This window comes from Macaca nemestrina, chromosome 2 (genome assembly GCF_043159975.1).
Source record: "Macaca nemestrina isolate mMacNem1 chromosome 2, mMacNem.hap1, whole genome shotgun sequence".
NCBI lineage: Eukaryota > Metazoa > Chordata > Mammalia > Primates > Cercopithecidae > Macaca > Macaca nemestrina.
Window position 1 is genome coordinate 22,405,030 of NC_092126.1, and position 25,495 is coordinate 22,430,524.

Consider the following 25,495-nt stretch of genomic DNA (forward strand, 5'->3'; position numbering starts at 1 on the left):
GTATTCTTTACTTAGAATTGAAACTTTAAAACTATAGCTTAAAAAAAATATTGTATACTCATGCTAAATTATATATGTAGACATTTCTTCTTTTAACAAATGGAATCATAGTATATATACTATTTGATATCTTTCTCTTTATTCAACATATTATAGACAGCTTTCGTTATTAACTTACATAGATCCACTTAATTTTTTTAAACTACTTGCAAGTATTTTATTATGTTGATGTGTCATTTATTTAACCTCTTGCCAACTGATAAGTATTGGATATTTAGATTTTCAATGTTTTTTTTAGCCTAATTATTTTTGAAAATTTATTTGTAAACTATTAAATGCAATATTCTTATTCTTAATTTTTATTGAATATTATCAATGGAGCAAATTGTAAAATTCTGAATAATTGTTTAGAGATTACAGAGATAAATACCAGATCTGACAAATGATATAGATTGAAATTTTATAAGAGAGTTTGATAGCAAGTTCCAGTTTCATACTCATATGGACTTAGCTATGTTGAGGATGCCAAACGTTGATTTTTTTTTTTTTTTGAAATTGTGATGAAGATAATTAACTTACAAAATGCCTATTTTAATTACACTACCATGTGCTAAACATGATGAAACCTTTTTTTAAGGTTTTCTCATGAGTATGTTGCCTTTTTTGTCATCCTGAGATATTTAAGGTCTGTAATTTTCCATTCTTGCCTTTATTTCCTTCATAATCTTTCTCTATTAGTTATGACTCAGGGAAAGAAATGTTTGTCCTCACCGAGTATTTTCTTGAGAGATGAATCAGTGCCTTCCAATTGATAATGACTAGTATCTTATAATCTTTAAGGTTTATTCTAGATTACTTTTTAATGAATTAATTTATCTTGACTATTTTAAGCTCTAAATTCTGCTTTTCTTTTTCTTTTTTTTTATACAGTGAATCTAACATTATAAGCATTTGGAATAATGGAAAAGGCATTCCAGTAGTAGAACACAAGGTAGAGAAAGTTTATGTTCCTGCTTTAATTTTTGGACAGCTTTTAACATCCAGTAACTATGATGATGATGAGAAAAAAGTTACAGGTAAAGTCTGAATGGAATTTTGATTGAAAAATACTGTTTTCTTAATATAAAATGTATAACTTACTAAGGAAATTGTGCAGTTTTGGTGTGAGAAAATCATTTTCAGAATTAATATTTATAAACTATCATGTATAAATATTGTCTTGATAATAGTTTAACAGTGACATTTTATTTTATTTTATTTTATTATTATTTTTTTTTTGAGACGGAGTCTTGCTCTGTCGCCCAGGCTGGAGTGCAGTGGCCGGATCTCAGCTCACTGCAAGCTCCGCCTCCCGGGTTCACACCATTCTCCTGCCTCAGCCTCCCGAGTAGCTGGGACTACAGGCGCCTGCCACCGCGCCCGGCTAGTTTTTTGTATTTTTTAGTAGAGACGGGGTTTCACCGTGTTAGCCAGGCTGGTCTCAAACTCCTGACCTGGTGATCCGCCCGTCTCGGCCTCCCAAAGTGCTGGGATTACAGGCTTGAGCCACCGCGCCCGGCCAACAGTGACATTTTAAAACCTTAAGTCTGATAGTACATTGACTGTTGTTAGAACTGCTGGAAGTTTAACTTGGCTGATAGCTTGAGTTTTGATTTTAGATAGGACTAGTATGATGTCTATGTATATAAATTTTTTATTACATAAGTACTGTGTCTTTTGGTATTAAGTTACTTTTAAACTGTTTTCCTTAAGAAGGTCAGGTTCGAAAATCTAGACTCTGTAAATAGAGTTGAAAGTGCTTTGACCAAAACCATATGTTTTCATACTTATTTATGTTGCCCAAATAGGTTGATGGGTTTTTTTTGTTTTGTTTTGTTTTGCTTTTTAAATCAAGGCTCTGGGAAATGATATAGATTAAAATTTTGTAATAGAGAAGCAAGTTTGATAGAAAGTTCAGATTTCATACTCACAGAGATTTACTGGGTCATGAAAGATACAAAGCTTAATGTTTTTGAAATTGTAAAGACTGGTAAATGTACAAAATACCCATTTTAATTACACTACTATATATGCTAAATCTTAATTGTATCTTTCTTTAAATGAAAAAAATCTAATTATGCTCTGGAATAGTCAATTGGTGATTGATAATGCAGTTAGTGGAACAGTTTTGCAACAGCCTTGCCCTATGGTAGTAAATTAACAAAATTCCTTTAAAATCATTTTTACTAAACCTTTTACATTTAATTTTTCTTACAGGTGGTCGTAATGGTTATGGTGCAAAACTTTGTAATATTTTCAGTACAAAGTTTACAGTAGAAACAGCTTGCAAAGAATACAAACACAGTTTTAAGCAGGTATGCTAGAAACACATCTATTTCTTTTTTTAAAATAATGTTTTATTATTTTGTTGAGATAGTAGAACCTTAGATAAATTGCAGTAATGCCTATATAACTTCATTTTTTGTTTTCAAAGCATTATCCAAGTCAACTCATCAGAGTAAAGAGATGTCAGAATGCCTGGGAGATTTAATATAAGCCTATTCCTCTATCATTCCTTTAAAACAAAGTGCTTTATTTAACAGGCTTTATTTAACTTAAGTATTAGTGAAAATATCCTAAACCTCACAGACTCATGTACATGCAACCGCTTAGTGTGTTTGAAAAATTCCTCAATGAATCATCAAATTTGTATTTCAAAATTTTATTTTATTCTTGCAAGTCTATGAAAATGATTCGAAATTTTATATAAGCTAAAATAATTTTTATTTTAAGTTTTCTTTATTGCTTTCCAACAACCCTACTGTTGAAGTAAGCAAAAATAATTTTGTCAGGAAAAGCATCATGCATGTTTATTTTTCTAAAAGTCTATATGGTCATGTTGAAGAATTTGAAAGAGGTTTTGTGGACAGTTTAAAAATTTGTACAGTTTAGTTTATTTTTAACATGAGATAATTATCACAGTAATACAGTTGTCCCTCAGAAGGATTAGTTCTGGGATGCCCTTTCTATACCGAAATCAGAGGAGGATCAAGTCCCTTATATAAAATGGGGTAGTATTTGCATATAACCTATACACATCCTCCCATGTACTTTAAATCAACTCTAGATTACTTATAATACGTAATACAATATAAATGCCATGTAAACAGTTATGCTGTATTTTAAAAATTTGTATTTTTTATTATTTTTTCCCAAATATTTTTAAGCTGCAGTTGGTCAAATCTACAAATGTAGAACCTACCCAAAGGCTGACTGTATTTACTATTTTTTTTTTGTCTGTAATATTATCAAAGATTTGTTTGGTTTGTTGTGAGGTTGGAAAATTGATATCGTTTGATGAATGAATTTAATGAGCGAAGTCTTTATATATTATGAAATATGGAAGCATTATAGAAATATTTGATTTTGTTTCTTTTAAAGACATGGATGAATAATATGATGAAGACTTCTGAAGCCAAAATTAAACATTTTGATGGTGAAGATTACACATGCATAACATTCCAACCAGATCTGTCCAAATTTAAGATGGAAAAACTTGACAAGGATATTGTGGCCCTCATGACCAGAAGGGCATATGATTTGGCTGGTTCATGTAAAGGGGTCAAGGTCATGTTTAATGGAAAGAAATTGCCTGTAAGTCTCCTGTAAAATAGTTTTAATACTATGTTATTTTATACAGAGAATATTGTTGGGTCTTCCTTTTTAAAAGTTCATCTGGTAATCTCTTTTACTGGTGTGTTTAGATGATTCACATTTAAAGTGATTATTGATACATTAGCCCATTCTTTCTTCAAATAATGCTTCTGTCTTGTTCTTTCCTTTCCTTCTTGGTTATATATATGTTACATTCTTTGATATTGTCTCCAGTTCTTGAATGCTCTATTTTATTCACTCTACTTCCTCTTTTTGTATTAGTTTAATTTTTATTCCCCTCTCTTCAAGTTTACTTTTTTGCAATCTCTGCATCAAGTTTCCTGAAGAGCCTGTCAAAGGCATTCCTCATGCTTTCTATGTTTTTTATTTTTAGCATTTCCATTTGATTATTTCTTATAGTTTCCATGTCTTTGCTGAAGTTGCATGTTGTCTACATTTTCCATTAGATACTTTAACATACTAATGAATTGTTATTTAAAATATTTTATCTGATACGTGTTACGTCATCTGTGAGGTGCTTATTCTGTTTCTGATGATTGCTTTATCTTCTCAGATTGTTTTTTTTTCTTGCCTTTTGGCACGCCCTGTAAGTTGTGGAAAATCAGATATGTTTTGTAGGGCAGTAGATATTGAGGTAAATAAGCATTAGTGTAGGACTTAGGTTATATTTACCCAGGAGATGGGCTGTGTTTGAAGTTTATTTTTGCTGTAGTTATTAGTGTTGAGGTTTGTTGCTGCTGTGAGTACCAGAGACTTCCAAATTCTGTCTTGTTTTTGTCTTTCCCCTTGGCTTAGGGCCTTCTTTTTGAGCTGCCCCTCAGAGGTGATCTGACTCTTGCAGCTTTTCCAGCTGAAACCCACTGTTGTTACTGGAGGCTTGGTAGCATGATGGTAGATTTTGGGGGAGATGTTCTCTAATTACATCCCAACCTTTGGAGTGCATGGTGAACCTGTATCTCAGGGGTTTGACCTTTATAAGTTTATGCCTCTCCTCCATAGGTAAAGACTTTTTTCTGCCTTCTATTCTCTTTCCCCAGCTGCAGCAGGTTTCCACCAGTGACCAGTGTTCTCAGCCTATGTCCTTGAGGTTCCCTGCCCTGCAGAATAAGCATTTTTTTTTTTGGGTAAGGGAGATAGATCTGGGTGGATTTCCCAGTGACTACTGTTTCTCTCTCCCAGCTGGCACCATAGGAATGCAGAGGGGAAACCTTCTCTAGATTCTCACTGGTCTTCTCTGTGAGAATTTGGTGGGTTTTCTGGAGGAAAAACTTGCAAGTGTGTGAATAAATGAACTTATGACTATAGCCCCTAGAAGCTTTATGCATTCAAACTAGCATATACTCTTTCAGTAGTAATTAGTCAAAATTTCTAGTTTAATGTTCCTACTATATCTGCCCCAGGTAAGCAAAAGCTTAGGTTTTGCGGTCTTCTACAGACACTTGTGTCTCTAGGCTTCAGGATGGCCAGCTCTCCTGTGATCTCAATTCTTCAGTGGGTTCACGAAAAACTCTTTAATTTGTTGTCTGATTACCCGTTTTCTTGTAAGGATGGAAGCTTTTTTTCCTGCTAGTTCATTATCTGTCTGAACTGAAGCTAGAAGTCTACCATATCATTTTAAAAATATAAATTTCTGAAATATTTTATAACAATTTACCTGTCCCTTCACATCCTTTTTTTTGTCAAGTACACATAGAAATGAATTTCTTTTTTAAAGGTCAAGGGTTAAGGAATAGATCTGGGAAATGCCACTAAGATTTGGATCTGTACATTTAGAACTGTTGTAAATGAGATGAAATGAAAGTATACGTACTTAAGGTCATTCACCTATTTGAGCTGCCAGTATAAGATTTTTAATTGTTTTTGTTTTTTAAATTAATAGGTAAATGGATTTCGCAGTTATGTAGATCTTTATGTGAAAGACAAATTGGATGAAACTGGGGTGGCCCTCAAAGTTATTCATGAGCTTGCAAATGAAAGATGGGATGTTTGTCTCACATTGAGTGAAAAAGGATTCCAGCAGATCAGCTTTGTAAATAGTATTGCGACTACAAAAGTAAGTAAGCAAATTATTTGTTTCCAAGTCAGTGGTGGAACAGTGCTTCATTAAAAACTACAAAATAAATAACGATATCAGCAACCCCCAAAAAACCCAAATCTGTTTTTGTTAAATAAGAATTGACTTATGAAAAAGAAAACCTGGGCCGGGCGCGGTGGCTCAAGCCTGTAATCCCAGCACTTTGGGAGGCCGAGACGGGCGAATCACGAGGTCAGGAGATCGAGACCATCCTGGCTAACACGGTGAAACCCCGTCTCTACTAAAAATAGAAAAAACTAGCCGGGTGAGGTGGCGGGCACCTGTAGTCCCAGCTACTGGGGAGGCTGAGGCAGGAGAATGCCGGGAACCCGGGAGGCGGAGCTTGCAGTGAGCCGAGATCACGCCACTGCACTCCAGCCTGGGCGACAGAGCGAGACTCCGTCTCAAAAAAAAAAAAAAAAAGAAAAAACCTGTTTTCTATGAAATTGCTGTATTAAAATTTATTTAAATATTCATTGAGAAGTTTATATGATTAGTGTTTGTAGTTGAACATATTTATATTTTATGAAATTTGAAATGACAAATTCCTTTTTCTGTAGCTTTTAGCCCCACCTTCCCCAACCTCTGGGGAGAGGAGAGGGGGCTGGTGACTGAGTTAAGAATCAATTATGGCTATGTGATAAAGCTCTATAAAAACTCCTGAACAGTGGAGTTCACAGAACTCCTAGGTTGGTGAATACATTGAGGTGCAACAAAGAGGGTGGCATGTCTGGGTAAGGCATGGAGCTTTGTGTACCCTTTCCCCTGTACCACCATTTGGCTGTTATTGCTGGATCCTATATAAAAAACTGGTAAATGAAGTAAAGTGTGTTCTTGAGTTCTGTGACCTGTTCCAGCAAATTATCATTCCTGAGGAGTGGGTCATAGGTTCGTTAGAAGTACAGGAGGCCTAGGACTTGTGACTGGCATTTGAAGTGTGGGGAGTCCTGTGGGAGTGAGCCCTTAACCAACCCTAAATACTTGTGCTAACTCCAGGTAGTTGGTATCAAAATTGAATTACATCGTTGAACATCCATTTGGTGTCTGGAGAATCAGCAAATTGGTTGTTGGTGTTGAAAGCACCCCAGAATTGGTGATAGAATTGAAGTGAGAAAAAAGACCAAAACACCATAACAGTTGATTTATTGGCTCGTTAGCTAAAATACCTTATTTTTTTAAAAATCCCAACTCTCATTCTGAGACTCCTGTTACTCTTTTAGAAAATAGGGTTTATAATACAGATAAAATATTTTGCTACTTTAACAATACAGGAATTCGGATTTTACATGTTTTCTTTCTTTAGGGTGGACGGCACGTGGATTATGTGGTAGATCAAGTTGTTGGTAAACTGATTGAAGTGGTTAAGAAAAAGAACAAAGCTGGTGTATCAGTGAAACCATTTCAAGTAAGGGATGCGTTATATATTGTATATGATGCATATATATGCATTATATATATGCTGAATTACTAAATATCAGCTCTGATGTTGACTGTTTTTGTTATGTTTTCAACAGGTAAAAAACCATATATGGGTTTTTATTAATTGCCTTATTGAAAATCCAACTTTTGATTCTCAGACTAAGGAAAACATGACTCTGCAGCCCAAAAGTTTTGGGTCTAAATGCCAGCTGTCAGAAAAATTTTTTAAAGCAGTGAGTAAAACTTGTATAAAACTTGTATTATTTTTTATTGTTGTTATTAAGAGTTGATTAGGTAGTTTTCTTGATTTACTTTATTTGTGATTAGTTTCTTTCATCATATTAATTGTGGGTATAAGCATGCTTGCACTGCAAACTAATATGCTTAATTTGATAACTTTAAAGGGTAGACTTTAATGTTTCCTAAAACAATTGTTTTGCCAAGAACTAAAGTAGGAAATTGTGTAACTAATTGGATTTTTAGTTTTGCATTGACCATTGTAAAGGTCATATTTCCCCTAACAAATGTACCGATCCTCATGCAACTCTTTCATCTTTTATACTCTCAACTTGATCTACTGATTTTATCTTTACACATGTTTAAAAATTGTGGTAACATATGCATAACAAAATGTACTATTTTCTACATGTTTTAAAGTTGCTTTGCTTTGCACGTAATTTTTTTAGGCTACCTTAACTTCTCTAAAATAATGTGAGAGCCCAAATAAATAAATGAAGATGAATCAATCACAGCCTCTCCTCTTTGGAATTTTGGTGGGGAAATACTGTGTAACTGCACTAGAACTAACGTATTTCTCATATTCCAAAAAGTAGATTATCAGAAACAAAAACAAAAGTTGTTTTTAGGTTCTAACTTAAGGCCTGTAGAAATAGTACTTTTGGATCTAATCTTAATGAATTCTGAGTACAAATTACCCTATGTTAATGCTTTCCCAAATTTCTGTCCTCATAACAGTTGTTTCCTTGATGAAGTGATTTGACTTTAAATTTTATACTTTTTCATTTTAGGTGCACTAAGTTTAAATTTGGCAACACAGTTCACCTCTTTTGTTTATGTCTTAAACATTCCAAAAAACTGTTTTATACACCTAACATCAAATCACCCAGGATGATAAAAAATCTTTAGTACTTAGAGTTGGAGATGCTTAACTTTCTTTTCCTTTTTCTGTCTGGGTTAACATCTTGCCACAGATTGATTCACTGCAGAGTACAAACAATATGTAATGTTGAAATATTTGTTACCAAACTATTTAAAGAATAAAGTCTATTCATAAGTTACCAAGGTTATCCTAATGTTCCTTTTAGGTTAATACTTTTTGTCATAGTGAATTAAAGGCTCACATTTTGTATTGAAGGATATCAGAAATGTCAACGTCTAGAATTTCCCAGCTAGTAGGTTCATGTGTGGATCTGTTTTCACTGTGTTAATTTTAATAAAATTAATTTGTAACAAGAGCAATGTATATTCCTCATGGAGTTTATTATAATAGAATGTTTCCCATATGTAAAAGTTATCCTTTTTAATGTATTTATATTTTAGCTTTAGTTTTACTGTAGCTGAGTAAAAATTGGTTAGCATGTATCATGATGCTTATCACCATTATTGTTTTGCCCTAAAATACCTTAAAATTGCACAGATTCCAGGTCTTGCATTAGGCCCTATACATTTTAGCTAAATGTATGAATTTTCAGCTTGTTTGTATACCATTATTCTTTTATTTTTAGGCCTCTAATTGTGGCATTGTAGAAAGTATCCTAAACTGGGTGAAATTTAAGGCTCAGACTCAGCTGAATAAGAAGTGTTCATCAGTAAAATACAGTAAAATCAAAGGTATTCCCAAACTGGATGACGCTAATGATGCTGGTAAGATTGATATTTTTAAATAAGATTTTGATTTAAGTTTCACTTTTAATTTATCTAGTTACAGAAATTTTTTATTTTCCACATATAGTTAGACTATGATTTTCCATTGAGAGTGTAATTTTACTTCATTGAAATTATCACATACACAATATATTACTAGTTTTCAGGGGATAGGAATTCAATAAAATATACTTAATATTTGTACTGAGCAATAATGTAAGATAACTTTTATAATCTTTCACTGTCAGCATTCTGATGTTAATTTTCTGACTTCATTTTTTTCATCAGTAAAAGTATGAGAAATTTTTACTATGTATAATTTTAAATTTCTCTCAGGTGGCAAACATTCCCTGGAGTGTACACTGATATTAACAGAGGGAGACTCTGCCAAATCACTGGCTGTGTCTGGATTAGGTGTGATTGGACGAGACAGATACGGAGTTTTTCCACTCAGGGGCAAAATTCTTAACGTACGGGAAGCTTCTCATAAACAGGTATATATATGTATATATATGTATATATATATGTATACACACACGCACACATACATATGACATTTCTAATACTTTACTAAACTTGTGGAATTTTTAAATGTAATTTCTGACTCATTTTATATTTCAACACTTTGAACTACTTTCAATGCTTTTCCGTTTTGAACAGATCATGGAAAATGCTGAAATAAATAATATTATTAAAATAGTTGGTCTACAATATAAGAAAAGTTACGATGATGCAGAATCTCTGAAAACCTTACGCTATGGAAAGATTATGATTATGACCGATCAGGTTGGTTTTAAAGTTACCATATATTTTAAATTCATGTCTTCTTCAGATTCTACTTTTAATATTTGTTTTATGAGACTTGCCCCAAGATAGTATAACTGAAAGTGATTATACATCAGGGGAAAAAATAAAAAAACTTCATCATTTAGTGGAAACATTTGTATGAAGCACATTTTACATTATCTAATTTTTGGGGTAACAGTTTTATGGGTTAGTTAAAAATATTTTAAAATGCAATATGTGTGAGGAGAACATAATACAGTGTGGTAGTATGGCAGCCTGCCTACAAGCAGGAACAAAATTGTGGAATTAACAAGTAAGAAAGATTCATGATAATGGTTAATATTTATATATGATGGCATGATTTGGAATGCACAAATACCAAGAAGACTTAAATAGTAAAATGACAGTAATCAAGAACTAGAAAATTGAAAAGTAAGGATTTCAGATGCATTCAACTGTTTTCTCTTACACACTCTAAAGTATTTGTAGAGAAAATCTGCAACTGAAAAAACTATTAATATGTAGTTTTAAGCAGAAATTTTCCAATTTTTTATCTAAGGAAGACTTGTGAATATCTGTATTACCTGGATTTCCCTACCATTGCCCATTAAGGTGGCATCGTAGCCATGTTTTATTTTATGTATTTTCCATCCTTAAATCATTCTTTTAGTGAAATCTGGGGAAACTATAGAACAGATACAATGATAATACGTTTTTATAATGACAGATTCAGTCTATTACTACTATATTCTTTATTTGCATATTAAGAAAAAATTTAGTGTGATCATCTTAATAGCTTTTGTAAAGTGCATTTCTAAAATTCAGAATTTTGTTTTTTTGCATTCACAGGTTTTAAAATTTGTTTAAGTAATCATTTTATAAAAGTATTACAGGATTTTTTTACTTTACTAACATTTATTTAGGATCAAGATGGTTCTCACATAAAAGGCCTGCTTATTAATTTCATCCATCACAATTGGCCATCACTTTTGAAGCATGGTTTTCTTGAAGAGTTCATTACTCCTATTGTAAAGGTACTCTTTGCATTAATATATTTTTATATTGTTGTCTTAAAGGGTAGCAGAAAAACTAATTTTTTTTTTAATTAATTCAAGGCAAGCAAAAATAAGCAGGAACTTTCCTTCTACAGTATTCCTGAATTTGATGAGTGGAAAAAACATATAGAAAATCAGAAAGCCTGGAAAATCAAGTACTATAAAGGTTTGTATTTTAAAATACTTAGATTTTAAATATTGATATAAATGTATTCTTATGAAAGCAATCTAAAAGACATCTTGAAAGTTTGACTCTATTTTAGACTTCGAAAATAGCTATCACTGATTTTAAAATATTGTTACAGAAAAATTTATGCAAATAGAATAATGTAATAGATTCCATTGAATGGGATCACCATTCCAATGGCCAGTCTTGTTTCCTGTAAACTTCCTTTATTGCCACTCCATTAGTTTGAAAAAACTTCCAGACATTATAGTCTAGTATTTCACCTATAACTAGTATGTATTTCTAAAAGAATTTCTTTAAGTAACCCATAATACCATTATCATAACCTTCTTTAATATCCTATTGTTGAGACAGGGTCTCGCTTTGTCACCCAGGCTGGAGAGAAGTAGCATGAACACAGCTCACTGCCACCTTGACCTTCCGGGCTCAAGTGATCCTCTTGCCTCAGCCCCCCAAGTAGCTGGGACTACAGGCGTGTGCCACCACACCCAGCTAATTTTTGTATTTTTGTAGAGATGGGGTTTGGTTTGTTGCCCAGGCTGATCTTGAACTCCTGATTTCAAGCCATCCACCCACCTTGGCCTCCCAAAGTGCTGGGATTACAGGTGTGAGCCCCCATGCCTGGCTCCCTTTTTTTTTTGGATAATGTTAAATACCCAACCAGTGTTAAAATTCCCCTGGACTGTATTAAAAATGTTTATTTTTAGAGTTTTTTATTTTTATTTTATTTTTTTGAGATGGAGTCTTGCTCTGTTGCCCAGGCTGGAGTGCAGTGGTGGGATCTTGGCTTACTGCAACCTCTCCCTCATGGGTTCAAGTGATTCTCATGCTTCAGCCACTCGAGTAGCTGGGATTACAGGCTTGTGCCACCATGCCTGGCTATTTTTAGTAGGGGCAGGGTTTTGCTGTGTCGGCCAGGGTGGTCTAGTCCTGGCCTCAAGTGATCACCCACTTCAGCCTCCCAAAGTGCTGGGATTACAGGCATGAGGCACCGTGCTTAGCCTGAGTTTTTTTTTTTTTCCAAAGTTAGGATCCATATAAGGTCCACACATTGCATTTGATTGATAAGTTTATTAATACAGCATTTCTCTTTTTATATTTTTTCCTTGTAATTTATTTGTTAAAGAAGTTGGGTTGTTTGTTCTGTGTAATTTTCCACATTCTGGATTTTGTTAATTATATTCCTCTAGTTACATTTAATATATAGTATTTTCCTGTGCCCTTATTTTCGGTTAACTGATGGTTAAATCACAGGCGTGATCAGATTTGGGTTACAGTTGTTTGGCAAAAACATTTCATAGGTATCGCTGTGTACTTTCATCAGGAAGCATCTAATGTCTACTTTGTCTTTAGTTGCTTATTAAGATTGCAGTTGGTATAGGTGTTGCCAGCGTGATCCATCTGTTACAACTTTTCCACCAACTTTTCACTTGATGGTTTTGAACAGACATTGATATCCATGACTCACTTTTATTTTTAAAATTGTGCAGGATTGGGTACTAGTACAGCTAAAGAAGCAAAGGAATATTTTGCTGATATGGAAAGGCATCGCATCTTGTTTAGATACGCTGGTCCTGAAGATGATGCTGCCATTACCTTGGTAATTAAGTTAATTCTTTAAAAGCTTTTGTTAGCCATCCCCCTACCTTCTGTTCCTTTCCTCCCAGTCCTGGTTCCCTATGAAAAGTCTCTTTTGAATGCTCAAGCTAGTTAATTTTAGTTTTTTCCCCAGATGATGCTGTGCTAGTATAAACTTCTTTAATTGAAAGACCTTAGTTCAAATGTGTTTTTGATAAAAATATTGTAAAATAACCTAATTTTCCAGAAATTAAGAATTAGTTATTGGCCAGTTATATGTTTTAATTTTGTAATGAAATTTATTTTATTTTTAATGTGCAAAATCATTACCTGGAATCTTTCAGGCATTCAGTAAGAAGAAGATTGATGACAGAAAAGAATGGTTAACAAATTTTATGGAAGACCGGAGACAGCGTAGGCTACATGGCTTACCAGAGGTTAGTCTTAAGAGCGGTGACCTGGGGGAAGAAGGAGAGAGAGACTAGAATTCATGCAGTAATAATGATAATATTGCTATATAACTTTTCTCTTAGCAATTTTTATATGGTACTGCAACAAAGCATTTGACTTACAATGATTTCATCAACAAGGAATTGATTCTCTTCTCAAACTCAGACAATGAAAGATCTATACCATCTCTTGTTGATGGTGAGTAATGTTTATTTAAAAACCTCATTTTTGTATTTTATTTACTATAGTTTAATTTTATGTACTTTAAGCCATCCTTATGATACATATTAAAATTCTTACTTGAAATTTTGTATATGAAGAACTTGTTCAGACGAATTTAAGGCCTTTTTGATTTTGCTTTTGTTACATGTTTTCATAGTGCTGAAATCTTTAATATTCCTTAATTTGAAACTTTTAAACCCTTTCTGAGTTTTTCAGGAAAATTAATTTTAAAAGTCTTAAAGCTTTTGCCCAAGTTGTCTGCAAATTTTCTGAAATACAAAGTAAAATGGAATTTTGATCATTTCTAGAATATTTATCAGAGATTAAATTTTAAAAAACTTTTATTCCGCATTATCCAAAGCCTAAAGCTTTAACTTAACTTGAAAAAATTTAGGAACTATTTCTAACTTGAAAAAAATTTAGAAACTATTTCTTGTTAGTTGAAGCAGATTTTCATCTTCTATCTAGAACTTTTTTTTTCTCATAACCTTTACCATTTGTTGATCTTTGTATTGCTTGGCTTTTCTGGTAATAGATGATTCTACCTATCCCTCAAGTTCTAGCCACAAATTGCCTTTCTTCTATGAAGCCTTCCCTAGCAATTCTACTCTAAATTGGTCTTAGATACCTTAACTTCTATGCCAATTATTATGTACCTCTTATTTTACGTTTGTTCATTTTGCCTCTAGAATTAAATTACAAAATTCTTAAGGAAGTTACCATATTTTATCATCCTCATGTTTTATCATACTCTGGGTCCCGTATGATTACAGCGATGGCATATACTGAAAAGATTGTTACTGTGCTCATTGGCCTAGAGCAGGGGTGTCTAATCTTTTGGCTTCCCTGGACCACATTGGAAGAGGAAGAATTGTCTTGGGCCAAATGTAAAATACACTAACCCTAATGATAGCTGATGAACTTAAAACAAAAACAAAAAACAAAAATAATCGCAAAAACAAAACAAAACAAAACAAAAACATGATGTTTTAAGAAAATTGATAAATTTGTGTTGGGCCACATGCAGCCCATGGGCCATGGGTTGGACAAGCTTGGCCTAGAGCAAGAAGAATGATAAGAAAGCAGAGTGATTTGCCCACATTGTTTCATGCAATCCTTATGATAATTGTATTAGGAAAGTAATTATTTCTATTCCTTGGATAAGGACACAGACTTACTAGTTATTTGCTTAGTCACATGGTAAATGACCAAGTTGAGAAGAATATACAGATTAGTGAGATTCTAAAGCCTTTATTCTTCACTACCACAATAAACCTCTTTTTATAAGGGTTTTCCTGAGTGGGATAATTAGAATAGATTTCAGGATCCTTGATGGCATGCTGGCAGTTTAGTTAGCTACAAATGGCATTTTGGTTGTATGAGTGTTTGGAAACTACTGTTAAAAGAGTTTGGTGCCACTGGGTGATTCTTTAAGGCCAGAATGTTGTCTTTCAGTTAGCAGTTCACTTTTGGAATATATGGAGATGGCATAAAAACATGTTAGTGTATACCTGCAGATAGCTTTCTGGGGAAAAAAACAAAACAAAACAAATGTGTTAATATATACTTACTTTGGTACAGAATCTCAAGTAACAATTTTACTGATATTCTTGAAAAGCAAATTGTATCTTTGCTTTATTTCCCTGAATTGTTACAACTGTATCTTGAGGTAACATTTTAAAAGAACTCTTTTAAAAATAGGCTTTAAACCTGGCCAGCGGAAAGTTTTATTTACCTGTTTCAAGAGGAATGATAAACGTGAAGTAAAAGTTGCCCAGTTGGCTGGATCTGTTGCTGAGATGTCGGCTTATCATCATGGAGAAGTAAGCATTAAGATTGGAATCCGTTGAGAACTGTAATTATTGTCTTGAAGAATGATAATTACACGTAGTATTTTTCCTTTAGTAAAGTCTTCAGAAATGTAAAAGAGTTAAGAACAGAATATACAGATTAGTGAGATTCTAAAGCTTTTATTCTTCACTTGGATTTTAATACAAGTTGGGGAATAATTATAGAAAATTTAGAACATTAATGTTATGTTCTGCCGCCTTCTGTTGTATAGCAAGCATTGATGATGACTATTGTGAATTTGGCTCAGAACTTTGTGGGAAGTAACAACATTAACTTGCTTCAGCCTATTGGTCAGTTTGGAACTCGGCTTCATGGTGGCAAAGATGCTGCAAGCCCTCGTTATATTTTCACAATGTTAAGGTAAATATTTACTGATACAATGGTATAAAGTTTGATTTGATTTGGAACCAACTGACTAAATGTTTGATGGAATTATAGCTGTGGAGAGATGTGATTGATTGGTTATTCTACTTAGAAGGTGAATGTTCCAAATTATTTGACCACAAATAGAATGAAGTCAATTGACCTTAATTTTTATGAATTAATTGGTGAAATCAGTCCTAATGAATGCAGGGTGTTTTTCTCACTAACTTTACTCTTTAGGCTGAAGATGGGTTATATGCTTTATTCAGAGTAATAGGAAATTCTTAAAAAGTTATCAATATTAAAGAAGTCAGGTAAGTAAGTACCTAAGTAAAATAGGACTATTTTATTCTGGGCTTGTAACTGAGAGAAAGATGCATTTGATAATACAGTTAGGCAGATTTTATTGTTAAGCAAACGTAATCAACATTACTGAAAATGCATTCTCTTTAAAAGATTTATTTTTGCAATGTGAAGTTTTCAATTATGTATAAAGTTTCTTTCGCAAAGCCATGACATTTTTTCATTTGCTGCTTTTTTTTTCATTAGCTCTTTAGCAAGGCTACTTTTTCCTGCCGTGGATGACAACCTGCTTAAGTTCCTTTATGATGATAATCAACGTGTAGAGCCTGAGTGGTATATTCCCATAATTCCCATGGTTTTAATAAATGGTGCTGAGGGCATTGGTACTGGATGGGCTTGTAAACTACCCAACTATGATGCTAGGGAAATTGTGAACAATGTCAGACGAATGCTAGATGGCTTGGATCCTCATCCCATGGTAATTATTTTGAACTTATTGTTTATTTAACAAATGACAATGGGTAAGCTACAAAGTCCAGTCATTTTAGAAAAGTAATGGAGTATTTTTATTTTAGAACATATTGTAGACCATAAAGACCTAATTAGGGTATAATTTGATATGTGCCTACAGTAAAAGGTATAAACTTTGGAATGAGTTCTGGAGGTAAGTTTCATGGGGAGAAACTGTTTATTTAAATTTAGAAACACCTCATATTCCAGGTTTTCAAACCTCTAAACCATATATTAATAGAAAACAATCCTTTTCTGATAAAATTATATGTAACTTTGTTTCTGTTCTCAAACTACCACCTCTTATTAGTTTGTAAGCATGCTTAAAAACACATTGTATTCATTAGTGTACCATTTGTAAAAAGATAAAAACTACATTGTATATATTTTAAATATATCCGCAAGGCTGGGCGTGGTTACTCACACCTGTAATCCTGGCACTTTGGGAGGCCAAGGCCTAGGCCGAGACGTGTGGATCACCTGAGGTCAGGAGTTCCAGACCAGACTGACCAACATTGGGAAACCCCATCTCTACTAAAAATACAAAAAAAATTAGGTGTTGCTTGGGTGCGGTGGCTCACGCCTGTGATCCTAGCACTTTGGGCGGCTGAGGTGGGTGTATCATCTGAGGTCAGGAGTTCTAGGCCAGCCTGGCCAAACCAGGCAGAACCCTGTCTTTACTAAAAATACAAAAATTAGCCGGGCGTGCTGGTGGGCGCCTGTCATCCCAGCTACTTGGGAGGCTGAGGCAGGAGAATCACTTGAACCTGAGAGGTGGAGGTTGCAGTGAGCCAAGATTGTGCCACTGTACTCCAGCCTGCGCAACAGAATGAACTCCGTCTCAAAAAAAAAAAACAAATCCCCATTTTTTTAATGCTCTTTTCTTGTATCATTCACTCTGCTCAGACCTCCAAGAAAAATGTCCTCAAAAAATGTCCTTCCTTTCTCCCCATGATTTAAAATTACCTGGAGAAAAGTGTGTTTGTATTACCAAAATGATAATGCTTATTGTAGAAAATATAGATAAGGAAAGAGGAAAAAATCCATAATCCCACAATATAGAGACAATATTTTGATGTATTTTTCCAAGTTTTATTTCATTTTTGTATTTTAAAATGAAAGTTACTCTTTAACAATAAGACATATATTCTGCTTTTTCTCTTAAATATTTTAAAGTACTTTAAAATATTTCTAACATAAGCATCAAATTTTTAATGATAGTGTGTTACTGAAATGGTTTTGAATTCTTTAATGGATTTTAGATTGTTAAGATAGTGTATTTGATCAATAAATGCTGCTTATGTGCCTACTATGTGTATGAAACTGTGTAAAGTGGTGAGATAAAGAGCTATAGTTTTTGTCTTCGGAAAGTTAGACAGTTGTCAAGACAAGACATTGAAGCATCAAGGCCTGAAATTTAACAGTGACCAACGATACTGATAGTTGCTCAGTATGCCAGAAGAAATATCCTATGCTATGTGCTCAGTTTCTTTTTTTTTTTTTTGAGACAGAGTATCACTCTGTCACCCAGGCTGGAGTACAGTGGTGTGATCTTGGGTCACTGCAACCTCCACCTCCCAGGTTCAAGCGATTCTGCTGCCTCAGCCTTCTGAGTAGGTGGGGCCACAGGTGTGTGCCACCATGTCTGGCTAATTTTTGTATTTTTAGTAGAGACAGGGTTTCACTGTGTTGGCCAGGCTGGTCTCGAACTCCTGGCCTCAGGTGATCCGCCTGCTTTGGCTTCCCAGAGTGCTGGGATTACAGGCGTGAGCCACTATGCCCTTCCTATATATTCAATTTCTTAATGATAATAATGAGTAAGAATTTTAGAATAGGCCAGGCGCAGTGACTCATGTCTATAATCCCAGCACTTTGGGAGGCTGAGCTGGGCAGATCACTAGCTCAGGAGTTCAAGGCCAGCCTGGGCAACATAACAAAACCCTGTCTCTACAAAAATACAAAAATTAGCTGGACATGGTGGCACGCACCTGTAACCCCAGCTACTTGGGAGGCTGAGGTGGGAGGATCGCTTGAGCCCAGGTTGTTGAGGCTGCAATGAGCCAATATCGTGCCACTGCGCTCCAGCCTGGGTGGCAAAGTAGGGACCCTGTCTCAAAACGAACAAACGAAAACTTAGAAGAGGGAGAGATGACTTATAATTCAGTTGGGAAGGATGAATAAGATTTATGTAGATGAATGATGAATGGGGTTGGGCCTGAATATGTGTCAGGACTTGTGGATAGAGTGAAAGTGAGAATATTCAAAACAGTCAAACAAAATGTGGGAGAAGAGTAGTGGTTTTGTAAGACAAGTCATTAGAGAAAAAATTGAAAGCCAGGTTGGGTTCAGACTATGGAATGCTTTCAATGTGAGCCCCAAGGAGTTTGAATTTAAAGGATATTGATCTAGGGGAGAAGTAGGTGTAGGGGAAGTAGGCTGAAAGAAAGTACTGTTCCAGGAAGACTAGGAAAGATGATACTAACATTTTGAGATTGGAGGATGTTCAGGTTATATTAACAGAAGCTATGAGTTTAAGATCAATTGATAAGTTGGAAAGGGACAATTGAGGATGAGAAATTCTGTTTGAGGTACATTAATCTGTCAATGTTAGACCATAGAGTCATGGTACTGGTACTCAAGAGAGAAGTCAATGCTATTTACATTTTTCTCTACAGCTTCCAAACTACAAAAACTTTAAAGGGACGATTCAAGAACTTGGTCAAAACCAGTATGCAGTCAGTGGTGAAATATTTGTAGTGGACAGAAACACAGTAGAAATTACAGAGCTTCCAGTTAGAACTTGGACACAGGTCAGTGTAAATATGTGATTTGCCTGTGGGAAGGGCAGTGTATTAAGCAATTTTTTCTGGTAAGGATGGTTCCACCATTGTTTGTCCTAAGCATGCGTAGTGTTAAAAAAATTCCTGTAGCTTCTTTTACCCTTCAGTTGAATTTGTGCTTTGAATATTTAAATAGTATTTATATCTAAGTAGTGTAGTATGATTTATGTTAGGTAAGGCTTTTATAGACTATTATCTTTGTATTTATCTTAGAATGAAAGGAGTAGAATATGACATAGTGTTTTTAATTCTTATAAATGTGGTCAGTAAATTCATGTCAGTATCAACTTTACAAATCTAAAAGCTAGTTGATGTCATCCTTTTCATACTCAGCCTTTATCTTACCCTTTAGAGTATGAGTGGGTCAGCACCATTACTACTTACGTCTTTTCCTACCACCAAGATCCCCATATATTGCCTTCTATACTGATTGGATAGGAGAGGATAGAGATCAGGGTTTCCTTTTTAATTCCCCATAAGAGTTGAGAATTTTCAAAAGACTGTATGACTTGTAGTATGAGAACATGAGAGTGTGTCATGAAAAGAATCACTTATTTTTAAATCTTTTATAGGTATACAAAGAACAGGTTTTAGAACCTATGCTAAATGGAACAGATAAAACACCAGCATTAATTTCTGATTATAAAGAATATCATACTGACACAACTGTGAAATTTGTGGTGAAAATGACTGAAGAGAAACTAGCGCAAGCAGAAGCTGCTGGACTGCATAAAGTTTTTAAACTTCAAACTACTCTTACTTGTAATTCTATGGTAATTTATTAGATTTACTATTAATTTAATCTTTCTTGCATGGTGTAAGTCAGATTATTATAATTGGTTTCATAATGAGAGTGGCTGTAGTAAGCCTGAAGGCATTTTTTGCCGAAGATTCTAGGGCCACGTTCCTTTCTTCTAGTATTGTCCACTACCCTTACTCTCAACTCTGTGTTTATGCATCTGGGCTTGAATACACAGGATACACACACCTTCACACACATTGACTAAAAGTTATGAGAGTGGTTATTGGAGGGCCTTTGTGTACTTTATGCCCATCTCTATTAGCATTTTAACTGTAGAGTACTCGTAACTCTAATCTGCTTTATTAAACTTGTACATTTATCTTTGTACAACTGGGGAGGAAGGTAGAAACTTTTAAGTGTGTGATTCTTCAAGTTCCATTCCAAATTACCTTTTAGATTTAAAAAAGTAAAAAAAGTTCAGCAATGGTACAGTGGCTGAGAAAAAGTGCCATAGTCTGCTGAGAAAGGCTGATGGAAGAAAGAAAAAGGATAGGGAGTTTGGGTGACTGGATTACAGCAGATATAAAAGAGAGAGAGAAAGGGGACAAATGCATATACACAGAATATATGGGGGAGGAAAAACTTTAACATTTTTAAGCTTAGCAATAGAATAGGTATGTTTTCAGTTTGGGGAAAAATCATTTTTTAGGTGGTTTTATGGCTACTTTAAGAGCTCTTTTTTAAAGGCCTATTTTTGTCTTTCAAAATTATTCCTATTTTAAATAGTTTCGTCGTCATGAGAATTGATCAGCTTGCAGTCACCAAAGGAATATTTACAGAAATGTGCTTAATAGTTTTAGTTCTGTTTAATGGTTTTTAGGGGTAGTCTGTGTTCATATACATGCATTATGGTTATATATTATGGTTATTTTAAATTTTGTAGATGTTATGTAAGTTAAAATACCAGTACAGATCTATATGATCTGCAAAATATATGTGTTTCGCTTAGGTACTCTTTGATCATATGGGATGTCTGAAGAAATATGAAACTGTGCAAGACATTCTGAAAGAATTCTTTGATTTACGATTAAGTTATTATGGTTTACGTAAGGAGTGGCTTGTGGGAATGCTGGGAGCAGAATCTACAAAACTTAACAATCAAGCCCGTTTCATTTTAGAGAAGATACAAGGGAAAATTACTATAGGTAAGATACAACCTTTAAAAATTTGAACATTAGTTAAAATGGAAAAAAACTTTATTAATAGAAGACATTTTTATCAGTAGAATATAAGCAAATACAAATTGAATCTCTTATCTTGATCCTAACTTTATTTTTCCCTCACATAGAGAATAGGTCAAAGAAAGATTTGATTCAAATGTTAGTCCAGAGAGGTTATGAATCTGACCCAGTGAAAGCCTGGAAAGAAGCACAAGAAAAGGTAATCATTTGCAGAAAAAGACATTCAGAGAAGCTTTTAAAAGCAACTTCCAAAACAAACAAAAATTCAACCCCTAAATTTTAAATTTAGTACTACTAAAGGTGCTGAGTTGTCTGTTTAGAGACTGAAATCTTCTGTTTATCCACAGAACAGATACAGTATAGGAATTTATAGTACACACCCACCACAAAGCACTTGGCCAGTGTGACTCAACCAGAGCCTGGAGAAATGACTCCAGGTGTGAGAAGGTAGCTCAGTGTCCTTGACCTTTTTTCCCTGAGTCTGCCACTAAAAGGTGGTGTGGTGGTGGTTTTTATGAGGTACATGTATATTATCTGGGAATCAGACTGGTCGCACCCAGAATCAGCCTATGTTCACAGTATGGCATCCAGTCACCACTCACTTGATCTGGTTTTGGTTAATACTGGGAGGACAAGAGACAAAATGTTAATTATTATAGACAGTATTTATCAAACACCAAGCTCTGCTTCATTCTTGGATTTTTGGCCAGATATTTAAACCCTGGAACTTCAGATTAAATGTCTGATGTTTTATTAAGCAAGTTGGCCATTGCAGATCACAAAATAGTAATAATAGTTAAATGAATGGAATGTTGAAACTTTGAGATTCCCCTCAATTAGCTTTTTGATGTTTTGTATAACTAAAAGAAAAATGTAAACAACAGTACAACGTTGTGATTGAGAACAGAAATTTATTACAGAAGAGGAAGAAAAGTTGAATGATTAATTTTTTGGTTACTAGATTACTTGTGCTTATATGATTCTGATAACATTAACATCTTTAAAAAATAGTTATAATTATGTGACATAACTTGAACCTTTAAACTGCCCTGTACTTGAGTTCTCAATCATAATGTTTTTATATGTTTCATCAAACTACATTGAAATATTGCTTTTGTTTACATTTTTCAGTTTGAAGTCAATAAAAACCATGTATTAAAGTGAATAAAATTAGAGCAAGTTATATAGAATAGCAATTACATAGTAAGATAATAGGCTTATTCATTATTTGAAGAAAATTCGGTAGGACAAGATGGGCGCATTCAGAATTAAGATGATTGAAGCCCTTTGTTTTCCTCTTAATGTGTTTTATTGTATTGTTAAACCCCAAATTACGGTTTCTACAACACTTACCCTTCTGTATCACTGTTGGTTTAAGCTATACTTTTTTTTTAAAAAAAAAGTAACTAGTAAGCTGATGAATTTTTAATGCTTAGTCTTAAAAGCTAAAGATTTCTACAGTTTCAGAATGTCCTTCTGGTGGAAGTAGAATTTATGGATAAAGCCTAGCTTGATTTCAGTTATTGCGTTACCACCATCAGAATTTTTTCAGCATCTTGACCATGTGTACATTTTGGGGAGTTCAGGTAACAAAAGGAACTGCTCTTACAAGAGTGTCCTGTTATACAGAGTTGGAGAAGAGAGAATTATAAAGTAGTTAATTAGAAGATTAAAGTTTTTTATGAAGCATAATGGAATTTTGTCATTAGAACTTGCAGTTTATTTTTTTTTTAATTTCTGGAAGTGTCCTTAGTTATATTTCTGTTAACAGTGATAGATACACATATTCATAGAACACTTATTAATAATACTTTGGGTGCAGTCGAAACCTAGATCAAATAGACTTCCAAAATGTGAGTCTAAACAGGATTTTGTTGCATCCTAGTAATATTTTTATAGTTGTCTAACAACCTGAATACTCCATAGAAACGAGCTGTTTCATGAAGAATTTTTCAAAAGTGTAGAATTATTTGTTGTCAGTTATCTAGGTACTTACTAATCATCTGTCAACTCAACAACAGCATTCCTTATTTGGCTAATGTGGCTTAATCAAATTTATAGTTTTTGTTTATATAATGAAACATCTTGCTTTGCAATTTTAATTTTTATCTTATTTATGAAGTACATTTAAACTGTACTTTGTGTATACACATTGTTTTGCTTACAAATTTTAATTATAAAGGGTTTTTTTTTTTTCCTTTTTTGGTTACCAAAAGTGAACTTTTTGCTTTATGGAGTGTCATGGTTAAGTCAATCATCTTAAACAACTTAGATAAAATTTTGTTTAATGGCAGTTGTTATTTTAAAAAATTTAAAGGTGATATCACCTAAAATAACTTTTATTGAATTCATTGTATTTTGAAATTTAATATTAGCACAAGGTAATTTTTTTGTTGCAGCTGTTTCTGTAGACAAGGGCCTGATGAATAAAATTTCAGCAAAACCCTGACGAAATTCTTACTCTAACTCACCAACTCTTAAATTCTTAAGTGGACTTTCTCTGAGTCCAGACATGAATATTCTGGCTTTAGAGAATTTTTATTAAGAATTCACCCTCAGTGAGTGAATGTACCTTAACATATTTATTAATAACTGCAAAATAATTTTCACAACTGGTATTTATTTTGTATTTCAGATTGTTCATTCACTCACCAGTATAAAAATCTGACAAGATGCAATGATAAAACATTAATTCTACTCTATTAACTTTAAAATGTGGTATCCTCTCATTTTGTTACTTAGTACCTGAGGAAATCAGTTAATTTTTCATCAGATTCCTGAATAAATAGGGATAGCGTTTACCATTCCTTCTGAAGATCTTATTGTGCGTCTTTAGAAAATTTTAAACTTTTTATAAGGAAATATATTTTTATAGGTAATCTAAAATAACCCCACCATCCTGAAGATGTAGCATTTATAGTGTAGCACTTGTAGAATTTTAAACTAATTATTCAATAAAATTCAACATTAATTTGATACTATACAAGACTTTAATATACAGTTTGTTATTTTTTACAGGCAGCAGAAGAGGATGAAACACAAAACCAGCATGATGATAGTTCCTCCGATTCAGGAACTCCTTCAGGCCCAGATTTTAATTATATTTTAAATATGTCTCTGTGGTCTCTTACTAAAGAAAAAGTTGAAGAACTGATTAAACAGAGAGATGCAAAAGTATGAACTTTTGTGGGTTAAATAGTTTGCAACTATTTCAATGTTATCTGTATCTTTTTCTTTTTCCAAAAATAAGTATTTTGATTTATCCTTCATACGTTTTAAAACTATTGAATGTTTAAACTGTACTTTTTTATTATAGGGGCGAGAGGTCAATGATCTTAAAAGAAAATCTCCTTCAGATCTTTGGAAAGAAGATTTAGCAGCGTTTGTTGAAGAACTGGATGTAGGTTAAGTCTCTCAAAATTTATTTGGAAAAGTAATGTTTGTGAACAAGAATGAAATTCTTTTAAGTGATCTTAAAGTTTTCTTTAACTCTGTGAAGGTTAATGTGTTTATAAGTTGAGTTAGGATTAAGCTTCTGGTTATGTGAAGTTATAAACAACTTCTTGTATGGAGGAATTTAAATGCTATGAAGTTGAAATTTAGAATAAATTTAATATACTTTCAATTAGTTAAAAATTGTTAACTCATTTTTAGATTAAAAATTGATTCAGTTTAATGTTTTCCTGGAAAGAAGTAAGGCTAATATGTGTGTATAATTGAATGTAAGTACTTTGGTTTTAGGAGTAGAGAATGATAGTCTCTTTACATTTATAACAGATATTTCAATATTTGATTGTCATAACAGTTTTTTCCAAGTAGAATTCTAATTTAAAAAATAAAAATGTAGAGATAAGATATAAAAAGTACACCTTTTCTAAAATTGCCCACTTAAAATATTAGAATTAATGGTAACACTATGAATATGTGATTTTTGAGTAGCAAAATGTAAAATACCATTTATTACTCATATTACTTTTTTTTTTAAAGTTGCTTTGTTGATTTATCGTATACATGTTCTACTTTTACTTCGATGGTCTAAGTCAGAATTAGAGCTCGTAAGAACAAGTGTGGTAAATTAGTTACCTAAAAGAGTTTAGAATTTTTTAGTGCTATTTTTCTAGGCTCCCTCAACGATCTTTCAAGTGCTGCAATGTGAGTCTTCCTTGATTTGTGCTTTCCATATATTGTTCATTAATTAAATTTTTTTGCACATTTTTTCCTGCTGGGTTATAATTTATTTAAAAATTCATTAAAAATGAAGCCATCATATATTAAAAGAAAAATTATTCCTAATATTATTGATATCCTGATATTGCTTTACATTTGATCACTAATA

The 25,495-nt window shown here is 33.4% G+C and overlaps 1 protein-coding gene across 2 annotated transcripts in view; it reads left to right on the plus strand.

Annotated features, from left to right (window-relative positions):
* The window catches only part of LOC105488936 (DNA topoisomerase II beta), a 66,629-nt gene that overhangs the window by 24,870 nt on the left and 16,264 nt on the right, over window positions 1-25,495 (plus strand). For both annotated transcript variants that reach the window (XM_011753457.3, XM_011753455.3), the window contains exons 5-27: window positions 931-1,076; window positions 2,257-2,354; window positions 3,421-3,633; window positions 5,534-5,707; window positions 7,032-7,133; window positions 7,243-7,380; window positions 8,893-9,031; window positions 9,368-9,525; window positions 9,692-9,817; window positions 10,741-10,851; window positions 10,933-11,038; window positions 12,550-12,659; window positions 12,982-13,074; window positions 13,171-13,285; window positions 15,011-15,132; window positions 15,372-15,520; window positions 16,073-16,304; window positions 19,012-19,146; window positions 19,749-19,949; window positions 20,928-21,123; window positions 21,267-21,358; window positions 24,178-24,333; window positions 24,476-24,559. In XM_011753457.3, coding sequence (XP_011751759.1) covers window positions 931-1,076; window positions 2,257-2,354; window positions 3,421-3,633; window positions 5,534-5,707; window positions 7,032-7,133; window positions 7,243-7,380; window positions 8,893-9,031; window positions 9,368-9,525; window positions 9,692-9,817; window positions 10,741-10,851; window positions 10,933-11,038; window positions 12,550-12,659; window positions 12,982-13,074; window positions 13,171-13,285; window positions 15,011-15,132; window positions 15,372-15,520; window positions 16,073-16,304; window positions 19,012-19,146; window positions 19,749-19,949; window positions 20,928-21,123; window positions 21,267-21,358; window positions 24,178-24,333; window positions 24,476-24,559 — 3,196 coding nt within the window. The remainder of the gene's footprint in view (window positions 1-930; window positions 1,077-2,256; window positions 2,355-3,420; window positions 3,634-5,533; window positions 5,708-7,031; window positions 7,134-7,242; window positions 7,381-8,892; window positions 9,032-9,367; window positions 9,526-9,691; window positions 9,818-10,740; window positions 10,852-10,932; window positions 11,039-12,549; window positions 12,660-12,981; window positions 13,075-13,170; window positions 13,286-15,010; window positions 15,133-15,371; window positions 15,521-16,072; window positions 16,305-19,011; window positions 19,147-19,748; window positions 19,950-20,927; window positions 21,124-21,266; window positions 21,359-24,177; window positions 24,334-24,475; window positions 24,560-25,495) is intronic.